Source organism: Gymnogyps californianus, chromosome 7 (assembly GCF_018139145.2).
Source record: "Gymnogyps californianus isolate 813 chromosome 7, ASM1813914v2, whole genome shotgun sequence".
Classification (NCBI taxonomy): Eukaryota; Metazoa; Chordata; class Aves; order Accipitriformes; family Cathartidae; genus Gymnogyps; species Gymnogyps californianus.
This window is the reverse complement of record NC_059477.1, coordinates 25,934,499-25,951,895: the sequence shown is the minus strand read 5'-3', so window position 1 is coordinate 25,951,895 and position 17,397 is coordinate 25,934,499. Positions and strand designations below refer to the sequence as shown.

At 45.5% G+C, this 17,397-nt stretch overlaps 1 protein-coding gene across 1 annotated transcript in view; it reads left to right on the top strand.

Moving 5' to 3' along the window:
• LOC127018389 (unconventional myosin-X-like) overlaps window positions 1-17,397 on the top strand; it is an 88,835-nt gene that overhangs the window by 13,839 nt on the left and 57,599 nt on the right. The window contains exons 4-12 of the mRNA XM_050899979.1: window positions 1,921-2,108; window positions 2,352-2,486; window positions 7,206-7,330; window positions 8,685-8,698; window positions 9,289-9,373; window positions 11,013-11,116; window positions 12,101-12,230; window positions 13,100-13,218; window positions 17,069-17,215. Of these exons, the coding sequence (XP_050755936.1) occupies window positions 1,921-2,108; window positions 2,352-2,486; window positions 7,206-7,330; window positions 8,685-8,698; window positions 9,289-9,373; window positions 11,013-11,116; window positions 12,101-12,230; window positions 13,100-13,218; window positions 17,069-17,215 (1,047 nt within the window). The remainder of the gene's footprint in view (window positions 1-1,920; window positions 2,109-2,351; window positions 2,487-7,205; window positions 7,331-8,684; window positions 8,699-9,288; window positions 9,374-11,012; window positions 11,117-12,100; window positions 12,231-13,099; window positions 13,219-17,068; window positions 17,216-17,397) is intronic.

The window sequence follows — 17,397 nt, the reverse complement described above, 5'->3', positions numbered from 1 at the left end:
ACCACCCAAGTAGGATCTATTGTCTTGAGAAGTAGACATGCCATGCGTGGCTTGTCCTGCTCTACAGAATTCTCTGGGGACAATCACGCCTTGCTAATAGAGTGGCTGGTATGTACATGGTTGATGCACAAATGCTACTGCTGTTAAAAATTGTGGATAGAAATTGTCTGTAAGGGACTGCAGGTGATGAGGAGACTGCAACTGGGAGATGGAAAAATTTCCTAGAAACACCTTTGAAAGAGATGGCCGTAGCGGAAGAAGTTCTGGAAAGGACTGCGGCAGGAGCTCTGTTCCTTGGGAGAGCTGAAACTAGAGTGGGAAATGCAAAATGAAACATCTGAGAGGAAAAAATGCTGTGAAGGTCTGGGAGAAGTGTTAGGATGGACATCTCTGTCTTGTAGTCTCTGGACAATGTCTGTTGCTCAACTGTTTGTACCGTGCTTTTTCCCAATCCATGTTTTCTCTCTCAGTGCTTTCCTATTTCCTCCCACCTGTCTTGCCAAAGATCATCTGCTTGCTTATTGCTTTCCTCACCAATGAATTATATTTTTGCCCACAAAGGTCCATGTCAGAGGGTCCTCAGGACTTGTTCCATGCTAGCCTGTTCATACTGATAATGCATTTAGGCCTAGGTGATGTTTTTTTCTCCCTGATGATCTCTGACTGCTGCTTTAATAAATAAGTCTTAAATATTTTGGTGACTACAACATCTTATCAGTCTGGCTTCTGGCTTCAGAGCTTGGCATTGCAGTATGGCCCCAGATTTCATTTGGCAGGGAGAAAGCATGCATCCTTCTTGTCGCCAAGTGTTTTATTTACAGCTTCTCCAATGGTTGCGTGCAAATCCTTGTACATGTATGTGGTGACTCGTAGTTCATAGTTTGGAAATAATACTAGAAGTTGTCCCTGGCCACAAAGCTTGGCACCTACTGCAGCAGTCTAAGTGTCTCCTCTGTCACCCCTGCTGAGAATGGGTATTCCTGGAGTAGAGCAGCCCAAGATGTCCCTGTGAAGGAGGCCACCACACCAGCAGCATGATTTAAGCTGGATGTTGACCATATTACAAAGCCATTGTTAGGAGAGAGGTGGTACCACTTCTCTGAACCGCAGCTCTGAGAATAACTGGATTTGAGCTGGTTGGCTGAACCAAAAAAGTCATGCCCTAAAAACCAAAATTAATTCCCTTCTGACTTCACAAAAGAATACGTTTGAAATCCAATATTAGGCTTTGGGTATTTTATTTTAAACCTTACTAACTCTTTTCTTGAACTGTGAGATTTTCAAAATATTTTCAAAATAAAAATATTAGAAAATGTAGAAATGTTTTGAGTTGAAATCCTGAGCTTCATCTTCAGCTGTCAATTTTGATTTGGCTTACCAAATGATCTAAGCTGCTCCAAACAGCATTTTTCAGCAGAAGAAAAACAATACGCTTTAGTGGCTCTTTGCACACGTGTGTGCGTGTGTGTGTGTCTCTGTGTCCCACCTCTTTTTTCAGGAGGTGCTTGAACCCTGCCAAGCCCCCTCCACTTAAGACTGTGGATAGGGGCATTGAAGGTGTCTCCTGACACTCCTTCAGTCCTGGCTCAGCTTTTCAGCTTCAAACACAGTGCAAGGTAGCTGGGTATGAAGATGGCTTCATGTTTTTAAATTGTGTAAGCTTAATTTAGCAAAGACATCAGACGAAGAACATTTTATTGTAAAGCAGTGAAATTCAAACTGCCCCATCCGTACCCAGTCATGCAGCCCCTTCCCTGAGGTTTGACATTCTTTGCCAAATTGGGGAGCTCTCTGCTGAAGCCCACCTTCCTTATTTAGGCTTTCTCCCTTCACCATGAGTTGTTTCAGGGTCCGAGTTTGTCATGATTTTTTTTTTCCAGGAGCTTTATTTCCTTGCTGTGTTTTGTTTTCTCCCCCTAGACAAACATTGGTTCCATCTTGGCATCAGTAAATCCCTACAAACCCATCCCTGGTCTGTACAGTGTGGATGCCATAGACCTGTACAGACAGCACCGCCTGGGTGAGCTGCCTCCCCATATCTTCGCCACCGCTAACGAGTGCTACTGCTGCTTGTGGAAGCGTCATGACAGCCAGTGTGTTCTGATAAGGTTAGAAATGGGAGAACCAGCTACTCTCTGACTGCATTACACGCCTTGCTCCCGCTGCTCCGTTTGCAATGACATCTGCCTAAATATCCACACCATCCTCCCTACCCTTTGCCTGATCCCTGCTTGCCACAGTGGAGATGCCACATGTTTATTCCTGGAGAGCACTTCTCTGCCGTGGGTGGGATGGTCATTAGCTCTGTCTGTCCCAGATTTGTGAATGAAATGTATGTTTTTTCTTAACAGTGGAGAAAGTGGAGCTGGAAAGACTGAGAGCACCAAGTTGCTGCTGAAATTTCTGTCAGCCATGAGCCAGACCTCCCTCGGGGCCCCTGCGTCTGAGAAGAGCACTCGTGTGGAAGAAGCCATCCTGGAAAGCAGGTACGGTCACCCTCATGGGCACGCAGGGCCCCATCTCTGCAGATGCCAGTGTGCTGGGGCAGCCTGCCTTTGGCAGGGGCACTGCCTTCTGGGCAGCTGGGCCGTGGATGGAGCCAACCCCGGGCAGTGAGGATCATGCAGCTGAATGGTGTCATGTCAGGGAAATGCGGAGGTTGCCGTCTCGCCAGGACACCTCACACTGGCTGCTCTCCCAGCTGCCCATGGATGAATTAGGCTTGTTTCCAATAGCAGTGCGGGGTGCGCGTAGGAGCTGGAGAATTAATGTTCTAGCCAAGGCTGGGATTTCTCCTTCCTTCAGTAACTCATACCCCATGCCTGCCCGGCTGCACCCTTGAGCTCACCTGCACATCACTGTGCTGTCCCACTTTCCAGCTGTACGTCTCGTGGCAGTGGCTGGACAAGGTCATCCCTGTCTCCCACAGCTCTCGCTTGTGGCTGTGCTTGCAGTGAGTCTCCATCACGCTCTGACTCCTGGTCTCCTCCTTTAGCCCCCACTCTCCCCCAGCCTCCATTTGTTTCAGGCCACCGGTATGTCTTGCCCTCAGAGGTCCTGTGGGCTGCCTTGCAGCTCTCTTGCTGTCCAGGCACGTGATTTCACGGAGAAACTTCCATGGGAGCTGTAAGGGGCACGAGCAAGGAGGTTTGCTGGGGGCTGCAGCAGGGCCTGCGTGGGAGGAGGCCCTGGGCTGGTCAGAGCTGGTCTCGGCTGGAGCTGGCACCGGGGAATAACCACCAGCTGGCAAAACCTTGCCAAGGCATCAGACAGGCAGGGAAGTGCATGGCACCCAGATCAAATGTGTTTGGGAAAGAAACCGGCAGCCATGAGGGGATGGAGACGCACTCTGTGGGGGATCCTTCATGCCAAAGGAGGTCCTGACACCTCTGAGGGACTGCATGACCCATGCCAGGGCAGGGACAGCCCTGAGGGACCATGGCCCACGCCAGGGCAGGGACACGACACCCCTGAGGGACTGTGGCCCATGGTGACCCATGCTGGAACAGGGACACCAAGGAAAAAAGTGTCAGGAAAACCTGAAGAAGCAAAGTGCAGCTGAGGAAAACCAGTAAGAGGCAAAGAGCAGCAGAGAAAACGAGGAAGCAAAGAGCGACAGAAAGAAACAGTTATGTGTGTGACCCCAGCCTCCTGTGCTGCCCACTGCCTTGTGGGGGGAATTGCGAGGGACTGGTGGTAACCTGAGGTAAAAATGGAAGCTGAGGCTAAGAAAAGGAGGACAGTAGGTGTTTGACTTTCAGGTAAGCCTTGGGAAGAGGGAGGAAAGATGTTTACTTAAGTGTCTTTTATTGTTCATGTCCTCCTTTTTCTTGACACCTGAATTCTATTTAATAAATTAAATTAAACAAAAATTTCCCAACACAAGACTGTCTTGCCTGTGACTGGAGACCCTGCTGAGGGTCTTGCAGTTCAGTACTGGTCAAGGGCGAGGCTGCAGGTTGGTCCCGGTTTGAGCCTGTGATAGTTGCAGAAACCTCCAGAGGAGTAAATCAGATGTCTGCAACAGGATCTAGTTGTGTAATAAGCTGGAATCCTTTGAACCATCTGTGTAAATGTGACTCTCATGCAAGTGGCATATTTCAGGGCCCAGAGAGTAGAGAGAAGGAATGTAAGATGGTGATGCAAAAAAGTTACTAGTAACTGCGGTGAAAATAGCCTAAGCAGACATGCAGTGTCTAACATGGCAGCTGCAAGAGCATTGCAGTCTTTAGGATCCTTATAAGCAGAGCAGCATTGAGCAGAAGGGTTGCTGCCTTTGGACCTGGTGCTTGAGAGAGCGTTTTTGGATGATTTATCCTTTGCAGGTGTGCAGATTTTACCAGGGACGTTGGCAAACTGCAAAAAGCTCTTAAGTGCATACAGTCATGACTCAAGATCTGCAAAATCTGCTTTAAGGCAAGCAGCTTAGAAGGCTCAAGCCCACTTAGCAGTTAAGAGGTAACTTGACTGTGATCCAGAAAGCTTATGATGGTAGGTAGGTGATTCCTGAGTCTGCAAGATCCCACAGCTGTGAGGTGAAGTAGAGTAAGAGCTCGCGACCCATTTTGCGTACATCTCTAGTGCTACGTGAGCTATTGCAATGCGAGTGCAAGAGAATGTGATTTGTCACCTTTTCCCTGAAGAAGAGAAGCTGAAGACCTATCCCAGAGCCAGAAGCTGCTGCCACTCCTGACGAGTCTACCTCATATGTTTGCAGTTCAGCTTCACTTGCTCTGCCAGTGGCCCTCCGTGGGTTAGCTTCTGGTGGATTTTCATCCTTACACCCCAGCATATACCCAGGAACAATGCTGGATTCTTTCTCCATTTCAGACAGCATTATAAACAAAGCATTACGTCAGCTTTCTATCATTTGCTTGTGTGTTGTAACATTCATGCTTGGTGTATTTCTCAGAAATCAGGCTCTGAAAACTCCCTTGACACTGTTGATTTGGTCTGTTTTCCTTCTTGAAAATATCCATCAGTCCATTAAAAATTCTGCTAGCTTTCCTCTCAGCTTTTTTTCTTGCTTGCTTCACTCTGAAGTTCCCTTCTCCATGTTGGGTGCCACTGCTGACAGCATAGCCACCTTTCCTGTTATTCATCCCTCTAATCTTCGAATCTTCTGTTTTGTCTTCAGCTATGCATCTGAATCCTGGAGCTGCATATGTTGCAATATTTCTAAAATCCAGGCTTTGCTTTCTGCTGCCCTGCTGAAACTGGTTCCCATCGTTTCAAGTCCTGCAACACACCCTGCCCACGTCCAGCCGAGCAGCCAGCATCACCTTCCTGATGCGCCGCTCTGCCTCCGCCTCACACAGTCCACTGCTGCATCAAATGCCACGTTGTGATGTGCCTGCTGGCGTGGGCAGTTTGCTTGGCCCAGGCACCTGCCCTCATTCCTGGCTGTATCAGCTCACCCACCCCTCTGCCTTGCAGCTGCCGCCAGCCTCAGACACCCATGTGCCTATTTCCTACCCCGTACCTGAAAGACTTCTGCACTCATGTGCGTGAGCCCATTGCTGAACTAAACTATAAAGATACTTCCTTGTGCTTTGCTTATCTAACTTAACATGATTTAGAGCCATAAAGATTGGCTGGCTGGTTACTGCACTCTCACTGCAACTGTGGTCGTCATATAACATAACCCTGTCCTCCCTTTCTCTGGTTGTCCCCATTAATTTTTGTTGATTCATGGCGTTTGTGTGCTCAGTGGGACATTCCCGTGCAATGTCCTTATTTACATACTTGTTTCAGAGGCGTGGGTCTCGGAGTTCAAATTCTCCAGGGCAAGGAACTTACCTCCTGATCTGTGCACACAGATTTCTATGACTCGGATTTCTATGGTTGTAATGTATTATAACAGAGCAATTTCATTTCTATGCTTTTGTTTCTTCAAAGTGTATTTTCAAGAGATAAATTAGGAAAATACTGCCGAAGTTTCCTGAAGATTGTTGGGCCTTTCCCACAACCACAGCTCTCAGCTAATACTTGCAAGGCCTGAAGCTTTCAGCAAGCTCCAGCGGTATCTGTAGTTGTGATTATTTGTCATGTTATAATTATTAACTTGTGAATAATCCTGTATCTGCCCCTGTCTCCAGTGGAACCGCACAGTAGATCAATGCTGATGTTTGAAAAGCCAGTATTTCTCAGGGTAATAGCAGCAATAATTTTTGTTAAAAACTATGTGTGTTTTAAAATTAAACATGACCACGTACAGGCTGTTCTTGTAGCACCTCCGTGACTTCTTGCTTGTCAGGCCTTCAGATTGTTTTAGAATTGGCTAAATTGCAAAAATGAATATTTTAATCCTGGATTCAGCGTGTCAGTTTGAACGGTTTAGGCTTTTCCCTTGTACTGTTCTGTGGAGCAAGAACCTAGCTGCATTTTAACTCACCATTTTCCATGTTGTATGAACATCCTGAAGACAGGAAGGTGACCAGGACACAAAGTTCTTCAATTCATCACCCGTTGGAAATTTGGTGATAGATTTTTTGCAACTTTTTTTTCCTGAAGTGGATGATGTGGCTCTCTTAGAATGAAGTTTTCAAATCTATAGTGTGTGTATAGTCCCTCTACTTGGAAACCATGTGGCTTGTGTCAGCCTAAGCAAGATTTAAGTAACAAGGGCTTGTGTGTTCCAGTATCAAATTTCAGTACCAAACAAATCAGTTTAGTACTATGTTTGTTTGCTAGTTTGAAAATGTTTGCCTGTAATTTTAAGAGATGGCTTACACTGTCTTCTCTTTCAAAGGCAGAAGCAGAAACAAAGAAGTATGTAATTTAAAGCTACAGAGCGTTTGCCCTATATGTCTGATGCTTCTGAAAATCCTGAAAAAAATACAAGCCCATTTCATGGGATGCTGCTGTGTTAAGCACACAACCTGCCTGGGTCTTGCCACCTTTCATTTCCTGAAGCCACATTGGTGGGGAATGCCCTCGACAGCGTGAACACCAGCTGCCCATACTTATTTGGGACTGATTTAATTAATTCCAATCCCAAAGGTTTAAAATTTACCTAGCAGCGTGTTAAATTGCTCTTGCCATCCTTCCTTGCCCTTGAGCTCTTCCTGCTTGTCCAGTCTGGCGCTGTAACAAATTAATCTCACATGGCAGTGCACGCTGTGCAAATGGCAAAAGGCTGGGCACACGCTTTGTTTTAATGGTATCCCATCACCAATCATATCTTCATTGCCTTGTTTCTGCAGCCCCATTCTGGAGGCCTTTGGAAATGCCAAGACAGTTTATAACAACAACTCCAGCCGCTTTGGCAAGTTCATCCAGCTGCACTTCTCTCAACATGGACACATCCAGGGAGGCCGAGTAACTGATTGTATCCTTTTCTTCAGTGGACCAGAAATGGATGGAGTGAGTGAAGATGAGGAGGAGCTCAGAGTGGGTCAGGAAATCCCTCATCACAGTTTCTCAAAGCCAGTTTATAACTGCGGGCAAATTTGCAACCTAAAGAGGGAAGAAGTGTTTGTTTTGTGGCTCTGCAGCACCTAACTCTGGAAACCTTTTGTCTAGGTACTACATTAGGTAGGGACATAGTTTGACTTTTCACTTGGGCAATCACAACACTTGATCCTTAAATCCCTAGAATTTGCTGCCTAGGAAGATCCTCATGTTGATTGCATCCTGTTTTTCCCAGAAGATTGTTCCCTTGTGTTAGCTCTGCCAATGAATTCATGATTTAGAAAAGTGAGACCAAGCTAAGAATCAATACATTCTGCACAATATTTGGATGCAGAGGAGAACAGGAATTTAGAGGGCCAATTATGACTCCCTGTTTTGGGCTGCCCATCTCCAGTGGACCTTGGAACCCTAATCATAGAATATCTCAAGTTAGAAGGGACCCGTAAGGATCATCAAGTCTAACTCCCTGCTCCTCGCAGGACTACCTAAAACTAAACCATATGACTAAGAGCGTTGTCCAGACACTCCTTGAACTCTCACAGGCTTGGTGCTGTGACCACTTCCCTGCGGAGCCTGTTGCAGTGACAACAAGGACAGGGAAGATTAGATATAGTTGAATTATGTTGTGCCATGACCACTTTCTTCCCTGGATGCCCATGTACCCCTCTCCCAAAGGCTTTGACATATCTTTTGTCTACCTGAGGCAGCTAAAGCTGCCCTGGCTACATTTCTTGATGTTGGTGTTCAAAGCTGCTGATGACTGCAAACCACACCAATTTCCACTGGAGTAGCAGCCAGATGAATTTACTACTGTTGTAAATAACAGGCTTGGATTGTTTAGCCTCTGCTCTTTGTGCTGTCGGTAGATTAAAGATAGCAATCTCTTGCAGAAGCAATGAGAACTGATGCAAGACTTGCTGTGTGCAATACAGACTTTCCAATTAGAGTGGCCTCTCTAATCTTTCTAGGTGTCCCTAAAGTGGCTCATCCTTTGTTAGGTTACCTCACCATTGTGCAGGTCCTATGCTCTATCTGACCCTGCCCTTTTAAATATCTCTTTGGCACATAATACCTGCTTGGACAAGGAGTAGAGAGGAGGATCCGAGATGATGTTTGGGACCGCTCTTGGTCCACTTTCCAAAGTGTCAGTTATTTAATGATTTGTTGCTTGTTACAGGGTTCATCCCAATGTGTCTCGAAGATTCTTTGCCAGTTGTCAGGAGATCTGTGCATATGTCATTTGAATGTTTTCTCCTTAACATGCTGTTCAGATTTACTGGAAAAGGTGGGTATCACCCTTACTGACTGCTGGATGAGCCCACTCCTCATAGTATGGTGGGGCAGTGCCAGATCTCCTCCTGGATCATGCTGCGTCCGTCACACCACATAGACATTAGCTTTTTAGGTGTCAGTACTGCAGCTGTCCCAACTGAGGAAGAGGATGGTGGAGGAACAATGTTTGTTCTATATCTATCAGAGCCTGTTTTCCTCTCTTTGGTAAACTCTGTATATTACAGCGAGACTCCAAGAGAAAGCTGTTTACCAAGGGGAAAGGGAGAGAGAACAAGGACCTGGAAACTCAGTTCCATAGAGAGGAATATGGGTGTACAACTCCACACGCAAATATCTCTGCTCTGATGTAGTTTACCTTGGACTCAGGAACTCACTGAGGAGCAGGGCCAGAACTGACAAGGTTCAGTTTGTCCATGCACGAACTCTCTAAGTGAGTTCAGAGAAGTCTGTACGTGCTCAGTTGCACAGCCACACATAACAAGATCTTGATATAGAGCTTACTTAGACAATACCATCACTAAACTGGAAGCAACCGCAAGTGTGATCTCTTTCTACTGGCTACTCCTGTATTCTTTGTTTCAGAATAGAGTGGTACACCAGAACCCTGGAGAGAGGAATTACCACATCTTTTATGCTCTGCTAGCTGGTGTGAGTGGGGAGCAGAAAGGTAATTTCATTTTCTGGGATATGGCTCTGTCCCCTTTCCAGTCCAGCATGTGAAGCAAGTGTAAGCCAGTTAGAGCACGGATATTTCAGGTACTTGATATATAACTTTTTCTTGAAGGCCATATGGTGATTTCATGGGAAACAGAAAGGGGAGTTGAGAGAAGGAGGCTGAGGATGACAGAAATGCTGTATGAGAAAAGACACTTCAGGCATTCTGAGCTGGAGGGAAAAGTCTGTGCAAAGTGATGAGGTAATGAAACCGGCTAGAGGCAAAGGAAGGATAAAGAGTCTCGATTCAGATGCTGATGGGTGCTGTTCAAGGAGTTCAAAGGTTGGAGTGACAGACACACTTTTACAACTAACCTTCAGTATAGGTAATAGGAGAGGTAAGAATTAGAAAGACCAGCAATGTAGTGCCAGGACTAGAGTCAAAACATGTCTAGTATCTGAACAAAGGGTTTATAGCTCTGTACATGGGGAAAGGAGAGGTGGGTCTGGAAGACGGCATGCAGAGAAAGTGGCAGCTGCAGGCTATGGAAGAATCCTCTGTGTAGTGCAGCACCCCCTTAACAACATTTTTGTGTACCTGCCCTGGGTACTGCTCAGCACTGATGGTCTTGCTGAAGAGGTCAAATAGGTGGGCAGGAACACGTTACAGTTGCACTCCGGTTTTGAGGGACTGGGGAATTTCTTTATGCCCGTGTTCTGTGTGTGTTAGAATAATCAGATGGAAGAATTGGGCCTGACACAGAGTGGAAGGGAGTAGGGCTTCAAGTTCTAGGGAGTTCATGCAGGAATGGCCAGGTCAATTCAGAGATCCATCTAAAGCAAAGGAAAATAGTGGGGGCCGTGGTTATCAGCAAGTACTTAGGGAAAGCATACAAAACAGATTATTTTCTTCAGCAGATCTCTGCTATTCTTCCCCATCTCCCTTTCCAAGCTGATGTCCCAGGCTGCTTCAGTTGCCCCATCTGTAATGTGTTTCTGGCTCTTGATCATCCGTGTCTCCTTTCACCGTAGATCTTTTAGTTCTCATCTATCATTTTCGAAATGGGGGATCAAACCTGCAGATAGTATTTAAGATGCGGTTGTGCTACAGATATGTATAGAGATGTAATTCTGGTTTTATGTTTAGTTCTGTGTTCCTTTAAAACTGAAGGAACTGAACTGTGTTCAGTTTTTGACTGCTGCTCAGCACTGAGATGATGTCTTCAGAAATCTTACTGTACTCTGAACTCTGTCTCAAGTAGTGATACCTAATTTAGAGCTCATTACTGTATGAGTATAGTTAAGACTATTTTTCTGTACACTTAGATTGAATTTAATCTTTTTTTTTTTTTTTTGCTGAGTCAATTCAATATCGAAATATTCTTCTGTGACTCTGCAGCTTGGGATTTGACTGTTCTAAATCATTTTGTGTACCATCTGCAAGCTTGGTTACCACACACCCTCCTGTTCCCCTTCCCCAGTGCATTCACTGTCTAGGTGTGGCTTTTCAGGGATATGCAATATGTTCAGATGAACTCGCCCTATGGTAAACATACACGCTGTTTTGGGGGACCAAGATCATAGAATGAAAAGCCTGATTGCTAAATAAATTGTTGTCTTTCTTTTCCCTGCCTCTTCTTCCTCTGTTGCAGAGAGCCTCTCCCTCTCTGAGCCAGAGACTTACCACTACTTGAACCAGTCTGGTTGTGTGACAGATGAGAACTTGAATGACGTAGAGATGTTCAGTAAGGTCATGGTGAGTCCTGTCCTAACTCCTCCTGAACTTCTGGGCACAATCTCATGGGCTAAACGTGCTGCAGGGTCTAGATCTCACAGGCAGAATTTATTTGCCCTAAGCCAAAATTTGGAGTTCAATGAGTCTGAAACTCAGCTCTACCTGTTTATGGTACAAACAAGGCTCAAAGAGTGTTTTTAGTGTAAAGAAATGGGAGAATTTGGGCAACAGTCAAGGATGAATAATAATTTAAAATTATGAAGACTTTGGGGAATGTGAACCCCACCCCCCACCCCATAATGGTTCCTGGGAGCCCTCTAGATGGCCTGATGCGGGAAGCCTCACATTGACCATTAGAGGGGGAACAGTTTGGTCTGAAGGTAGTGTTCTCCAGAAATGTTCTGGTAAAGTATCACCTGTGCAAATGGCATATTCTGAAATACCACACAGATTTCAATAGACATCTGTAACTTTACCAGAGGTTATGGGTTTAGCAGGATGAATATGCAGTTCGTGTTTGCTTGATATGTGGTTATTGGCCTGAGGGCTTTAATAATGTAGGTGAAACCAGATAGGCAAGGTGAGAGGAGTCAGCTTAGGATTTCAATATCTCCTGCTTAGGTGTGATTTAAGGGAAGGAAATGTCTCCTGTACAACAAAGGTTTCAATGGTGACATGGCATTTATACTTCAGCTGAGGAGACGCCTGGAGGAAAGAAGGGAACTAGAACCCTGGAGTGCCCCATTGACAGGGCGAATGCATGAAAACTAGGTCCTACCTCTCAAAGTCAATTTATGTCCTGAGAACCCTGGCACACGTGCAGGCACTAAGACAGAGGGAACATGCCTTACTTCCTCATTATCCAGTAACCTGTTTCTAACCTTCTAGCAGTTAATGCTGAAAGCCTGGTTTTAAATCTTGCTGCATAAATCTATTGTAAGCTAGAGTATATTAAGGGCATTACATGGATCAGAGTAAATTAAGTGGCTGTATGGTTTTGCATAGACTGCCATGAAGGTGGTGGACTTCAGCACTGAAGAAATCAGAGACATCTTCAAACTTCTTTCTGGCACACTTCATTTGGGAAACGTTGAATTCATGACAGCTGGCGGGGCCCAGGTTACAACGAAAGCAGGTAAGTGGGACTCTAGCAACTTGGTAGACCATGCAAAGCCCCATAAGGCCCCCAGTAAAGCTCACTCCATCGTCCTTTCTCCCTCCACTATGCTGGTCTGCAGTGCCTTTGCCAGCAGGTTGCCTGCAGTTTAGCCCTGCAAGAGCATTGCCACAGGATGCATGGCTCCAGAGCACCGGTATGATTTAGTTGGGCTGTGGCCCTGTGATCCATTTGTTCTCCTGGATGCTCTCAGACTGAGTCTACAGTCTCACAGTTTCTCTTTTGTGTTGAAAGAGCAGGACGAAATAGCAACAGGGAGGAGTTTGAGATAAAAGTAGTCTGTTACAGACTTTCCCACATCTTCCTTTGAAGCATCTGCTAGTGTGCACTCTGTTACAGTTATCCAATCTCAGCTGGTCTGGTAAAGTGAATCCCTAAACAGACAGAAGCAGTAAATATATATTACAAGTGCTTCAAGTCTGAAGTTAATTGCCTCTCTTCTTGACATCCAAGTTTAGCAATCCCACGCTCAGACTACACTATTGTGCCTTTAGGAAAACATATCTTCTCATTCAATAAATATTTTGCTGGTGCTGAGCTTTACACAGTGCTTTGCTCTTCCTGTTGTCAGCAGAGAGGCTGACTTATGAGAGTGTCTGACTGTGGCCCACAACGGGTGCTGACCCTACCTCAGACTGGATATGTGAGCTTACAGCTTTGAGTATGCCAAAGAGAATTAAGTAAAGGGGAGTGTGTTTTGTGCTGGGGCTTGGTCACTTGCCTTGTAGGAGTCCCTGGGATTTCCTCACTGAGCTGCAGAATATGGATCCCCCATGAGTGATGGGGATCCGTGCAGGAGAAAAAAGCGTGTCCTCCTTTGTTATTAGTGCTGAACATTGCCAGTGACCTCCTGGGCTTAGACGCCTTTCAGCTTTCTGAAGTACTGACGCAGAGGTCCATGATTCTGCGTGGGGAAGAGATCAGCTCCCCTCTCACTGTGGAACAGGTAAGTGTCCTAGTGTATGCTACTGCTTCTGCCACTTCTGCATTTCCAGGCCCTCTGTCTCCCTCTTGTATCATCCATTCAAGTTTAGGGTTTCCTGTTACACCCTCTAGGTGCTCAGCTGTGTCCTCAAGTATTTTGCCCTTATTGGTAGTTCAGGTCCCAATGTTGACTCTGCTTTTTAGGCTTTACAGGAGAGTTCACTTGGAAATGGCAATGCACTATACTGGTTTTAAGTCACCTTCACTCACCAGGAATTGGTCGTGCTTGTGTCATGCAGAACTTGGAAATGGCAATGCACTATACTGGTTTTAAGTCACCTTCACTCACCAGGAATTGGTCGTGCTTGTGTCATGCAGAAGGTACATCAGATGCTTTGTGGTAATTGCATTTGTGCATGCTTTTACCTTGCAGAACTCCCAGGTTACACTGCATTTGCTGGAAGATAAAAGCTTGCACACAGTTAGCACAAAACATCCAGCAGATGGTAGGTTGTTACCTCACAGTAGCTTCTTTGTGTATCCATACAACCGCAAAGGAGGACCAAATAAACTGATACGTAGTTCTCATCTTCTGAACCTGTACTGTGTGCTGGAGCCAGTCGTGCTTGTCTGTTACATTTCTCTGTGGTTCATTACAGTGTTGTGCCTACTAACTTCAACTTGTGGTGTTGCTGATCACTTGAGGGCACTCTTGGTGTTTTACGTCCATGCACAGATAACTGTAGAAAGTCTGTCATTAATAAAATGCAAGACACTGGGAAACAAGGCATAATATTACTAGGATGGAAGAAGCATCATGTTATAGCAAAATGAACATCTGTAATGGAAATCTTGTGCTGGCATGGACTGCAGAGGGTTATCAATCCAACCCCTACATTGGCAGAGAAACCAGAGTTACTAGGCTCGCTCTGACGGATGTCTGTCTAACTTTCCTTCAGATTTCCCATGGAAGGAATTTCACAGCCTCTTTAAGTATCCTGCTCTAGCTGCAGCGGAGTCTGGAGCTGAAAAGATTTTCCTCATATTTAGATTACCTTTGACATCCCAGCTGTCCACCTTATAAGCTTCCACTTCTGTGAAGTTTTTCATGTGGTGTTCTCTTTTCTAAGCTAAACAATCCAGTTCCTTCAATGTTTCCTTGTAAGTAATTTTCTAAATCTCTTCTTCTTCTTCTTCTGTCTCTGTTTTCCCACATCTTTCAAGTGGAGTGCCTATAACTGGACACCGTATTCAAGCTGAAGTCTCAGCAGTGCTCATTACAGCAGAGTAGTGACTTCTTTTCTTGCTGCAAACACACCTGCTAATATATCACAAACTAAGCTTTGCCTTTAAGAAATTATATCTTTTTTTCATAGTCTGTGACCTTTCTTTGCAATGAAATTGTGTGAAAATTATTTTTCAGCCTCTAGTCTGTGGTAGATATTGTCAGTATCCAGTACCACAGTTTCTCTTCTCAGCTGTCTGTCCTAAATAAGCCATATCTTTCTATATCAGCGCACAAAGATGGATAACAAATAATGCGAGAGACACTCCATGCAGTCCAGAGCAACAGCGCACAGTTGTAGGATTTACAAGAGTCTCCCTGAACAGAGCTTTCCCTGATAGTATAGCTGTTCCTGCCATTTGTGCATGTTGGACCCCACACTTACTGCTTGCAGCCTGGTGAAGTACTAAGACTGCAAGAAAATTGTTACAGCAAGTGAATGCTGCTGCTTCGCTGTCTTCACTAGGTGAGCCTGTTGCACTGAGCACTGGGCCTGTAAAGACTGTTCCTGCTTAAGCCCTCATGTACTGTGCCCACCTATTCCCACTTGTTGCGGGAACGCCTTGATAGAGCTGCCAGGGATTTCTCATTGTGTAATGGGCTCATTACCCATCTGAGCTTTGACATTTCAGTGGGCTGAATGGATGAACTGGCCTGAAGGCGGGCAAAGCTGGGAGGATGAAAGGAGCCTTTGAGAATCTCATTTGAGCCATATTGTGGGCAAAGCGGCTTTGCTTACAGCTGGATGGGGAGGTCCTGTTCCTGGAAAATGAGTCCAACTTACTGAGTAGCCAGAGACACTACAGAGGCATGGCCTTGAGGGCATTCTCAGTCCCAACTAATAAGACAGACCATCTGATGGAGAGAAGAAATACCCTGAAAAGGCGCGTGTGCCCATGCTTTGAAATGTTCTCTTCTGTGGAGAAGGGAGGTTGCTGTGTGTCCTTGGCCTTGGGCTGCTGGAGAGGAGATACTACCCAGGAACAGAAAGGAGGAGAAAAACAGTGAGATTGGGTGAAAAGGAGGATCTTGCAGGCTGGGCCTCAGGAGCTTGCTGAGAGGGGCTGGGAGGATTCAGAGGCAGTTGGCCTGTGCCATTAGCAAAGCAGAATAGGATAGATCATGTTATTCAGGCTTGCAAAACTGAAGAGGATGAGGGTGCATTTATATCATCTCTGTCATTGCTGGTCAGGCCTACTGAAGGAATTACCCTGGTGTCACAGGCGAGACAGAGTAAACAACCTGTAATTGATCTAGATACTGTGGTTTATTTATGAATTGACAACATTATAGCTGTTACCCTACTTGATTATTTCACATACTTGCTCACTCACCCCTCAGCATTATGTTCATTAGATGTCAGCTTCTTTTCCCAGTTGGGAGATTGCTGCTTGTCCAGGCGGGTCGGGCAGAAAGTTGTGTTGGTTCATGTTGTGTAGCTCCTTGCAGTTACCAGTCTGAGGAACTACCAGCCAAGGTCCTTGAGCATACCCTGACATTTGTCTCCACATGTCTCTGATCTCCAGGATCCTTCCCCAATTCCAGCATCTTTCTTCCAGTCAAGATCTTTGCCATCTTCTTTCCTGGCACCTTTTTCTACTCTCTGTGATCACGTCTTCTTTTTGGGAACCCTTATTTTTGGCCTCTTCTTCTTTCCAGAACCCTAAGCCCTGGTTTCCCAGTCTAAATAGTGTATGTGCAGAAGGACAGTGTGCGATCAGCCTCTTAATTTGTGGTTCTGTCTCATGTCTCTTTATTAATTAGAGGATTTGGGGCATGCCACTTTTGTTTAGTCCAAGTGTTATCAAAATTTACAACCAGCCCATTCCTGTTACAGCTATCAAGTAGCAGGCTTTTGCTTGAGATTTCAAAAGTTCGATTTTGGACATTCATCCACACACTTACATACACCCAATTATCTACTGCCTGTTAGTGATCACAATTTAAGTTAGTTTTTCCACCTATGACACTTGGTTATGATCACTGTATGGGATGTTGGGTCAACTCCAGAAAGGTCTCTCAACTTATGCACTTCTGGGGCATGTGTCCTCGCTGTTGGCTGGCCTACCTGGCTTCCAGTAAGATAATGCTGTTTGCAGGAAAGTTTTGGAGAGGGGATTTTTTAGGGTAACTTGGTGACAGAATACTTTGTTAAATCCTGCCCTAGCAGTTTTTGAAAAACTGAGCGGACACCCATTTGACAGCCCTACTAGGAGTACTGAACTGAGATACCTTGCCTGTCACTGCAAATGTTGGCTCAGGTGATGCAAATGACTGCTGCGGGCTTAGTCATTAGGTATTTTGCCACCTTCCCTGCCCCAGCACTTGTTCCAAAAGATGTCAGTGATTTTGCTACTTCCTTTAGCCTCTCAAGTTCAGTTACCCAGAGGTCATACATGGTACATCTGTGTGTGGCTGGGCTATTTGCATACTTGAATGTTGTCTGTACATATAAATACTGCACCATACACAACCAGTACAGTGGCTGAGACATCTGGAGTGGAGGAACCTGAAGTCCCATAGAAATTTGTGGTGCACCTTATGCCTTCTCATCTCCCTGTGACTCATTTTTTCTCTATATTTACAGGCAGCTGACTCCAGGGACTCCCTCGCTATGGCGCTCTATTCCCAGTGTTTTTCATGGCTCATTAGCAAGATTAATACGAAGATCAAAGGCAAGGAAAACTTTAAGTCTGTGGGCATCCTGGATATCTTTGGCTTCGAGAACTTTCAGGTCAGAATTTTGTCTTTTGCAGGGTGGGTTGGTTTTGGAGATGTCAGTGCATATAGGAAGGAATTTGGGTTGGTTTGTATCCTGTTTAGGTTAGCATAGGGCATTCTGGGATTTCTCCACTGCCACTTCCCCCTGGAAGCAGCAAGATCTATTTAGCTGCCCATTTCTGCCACCTGTATTCA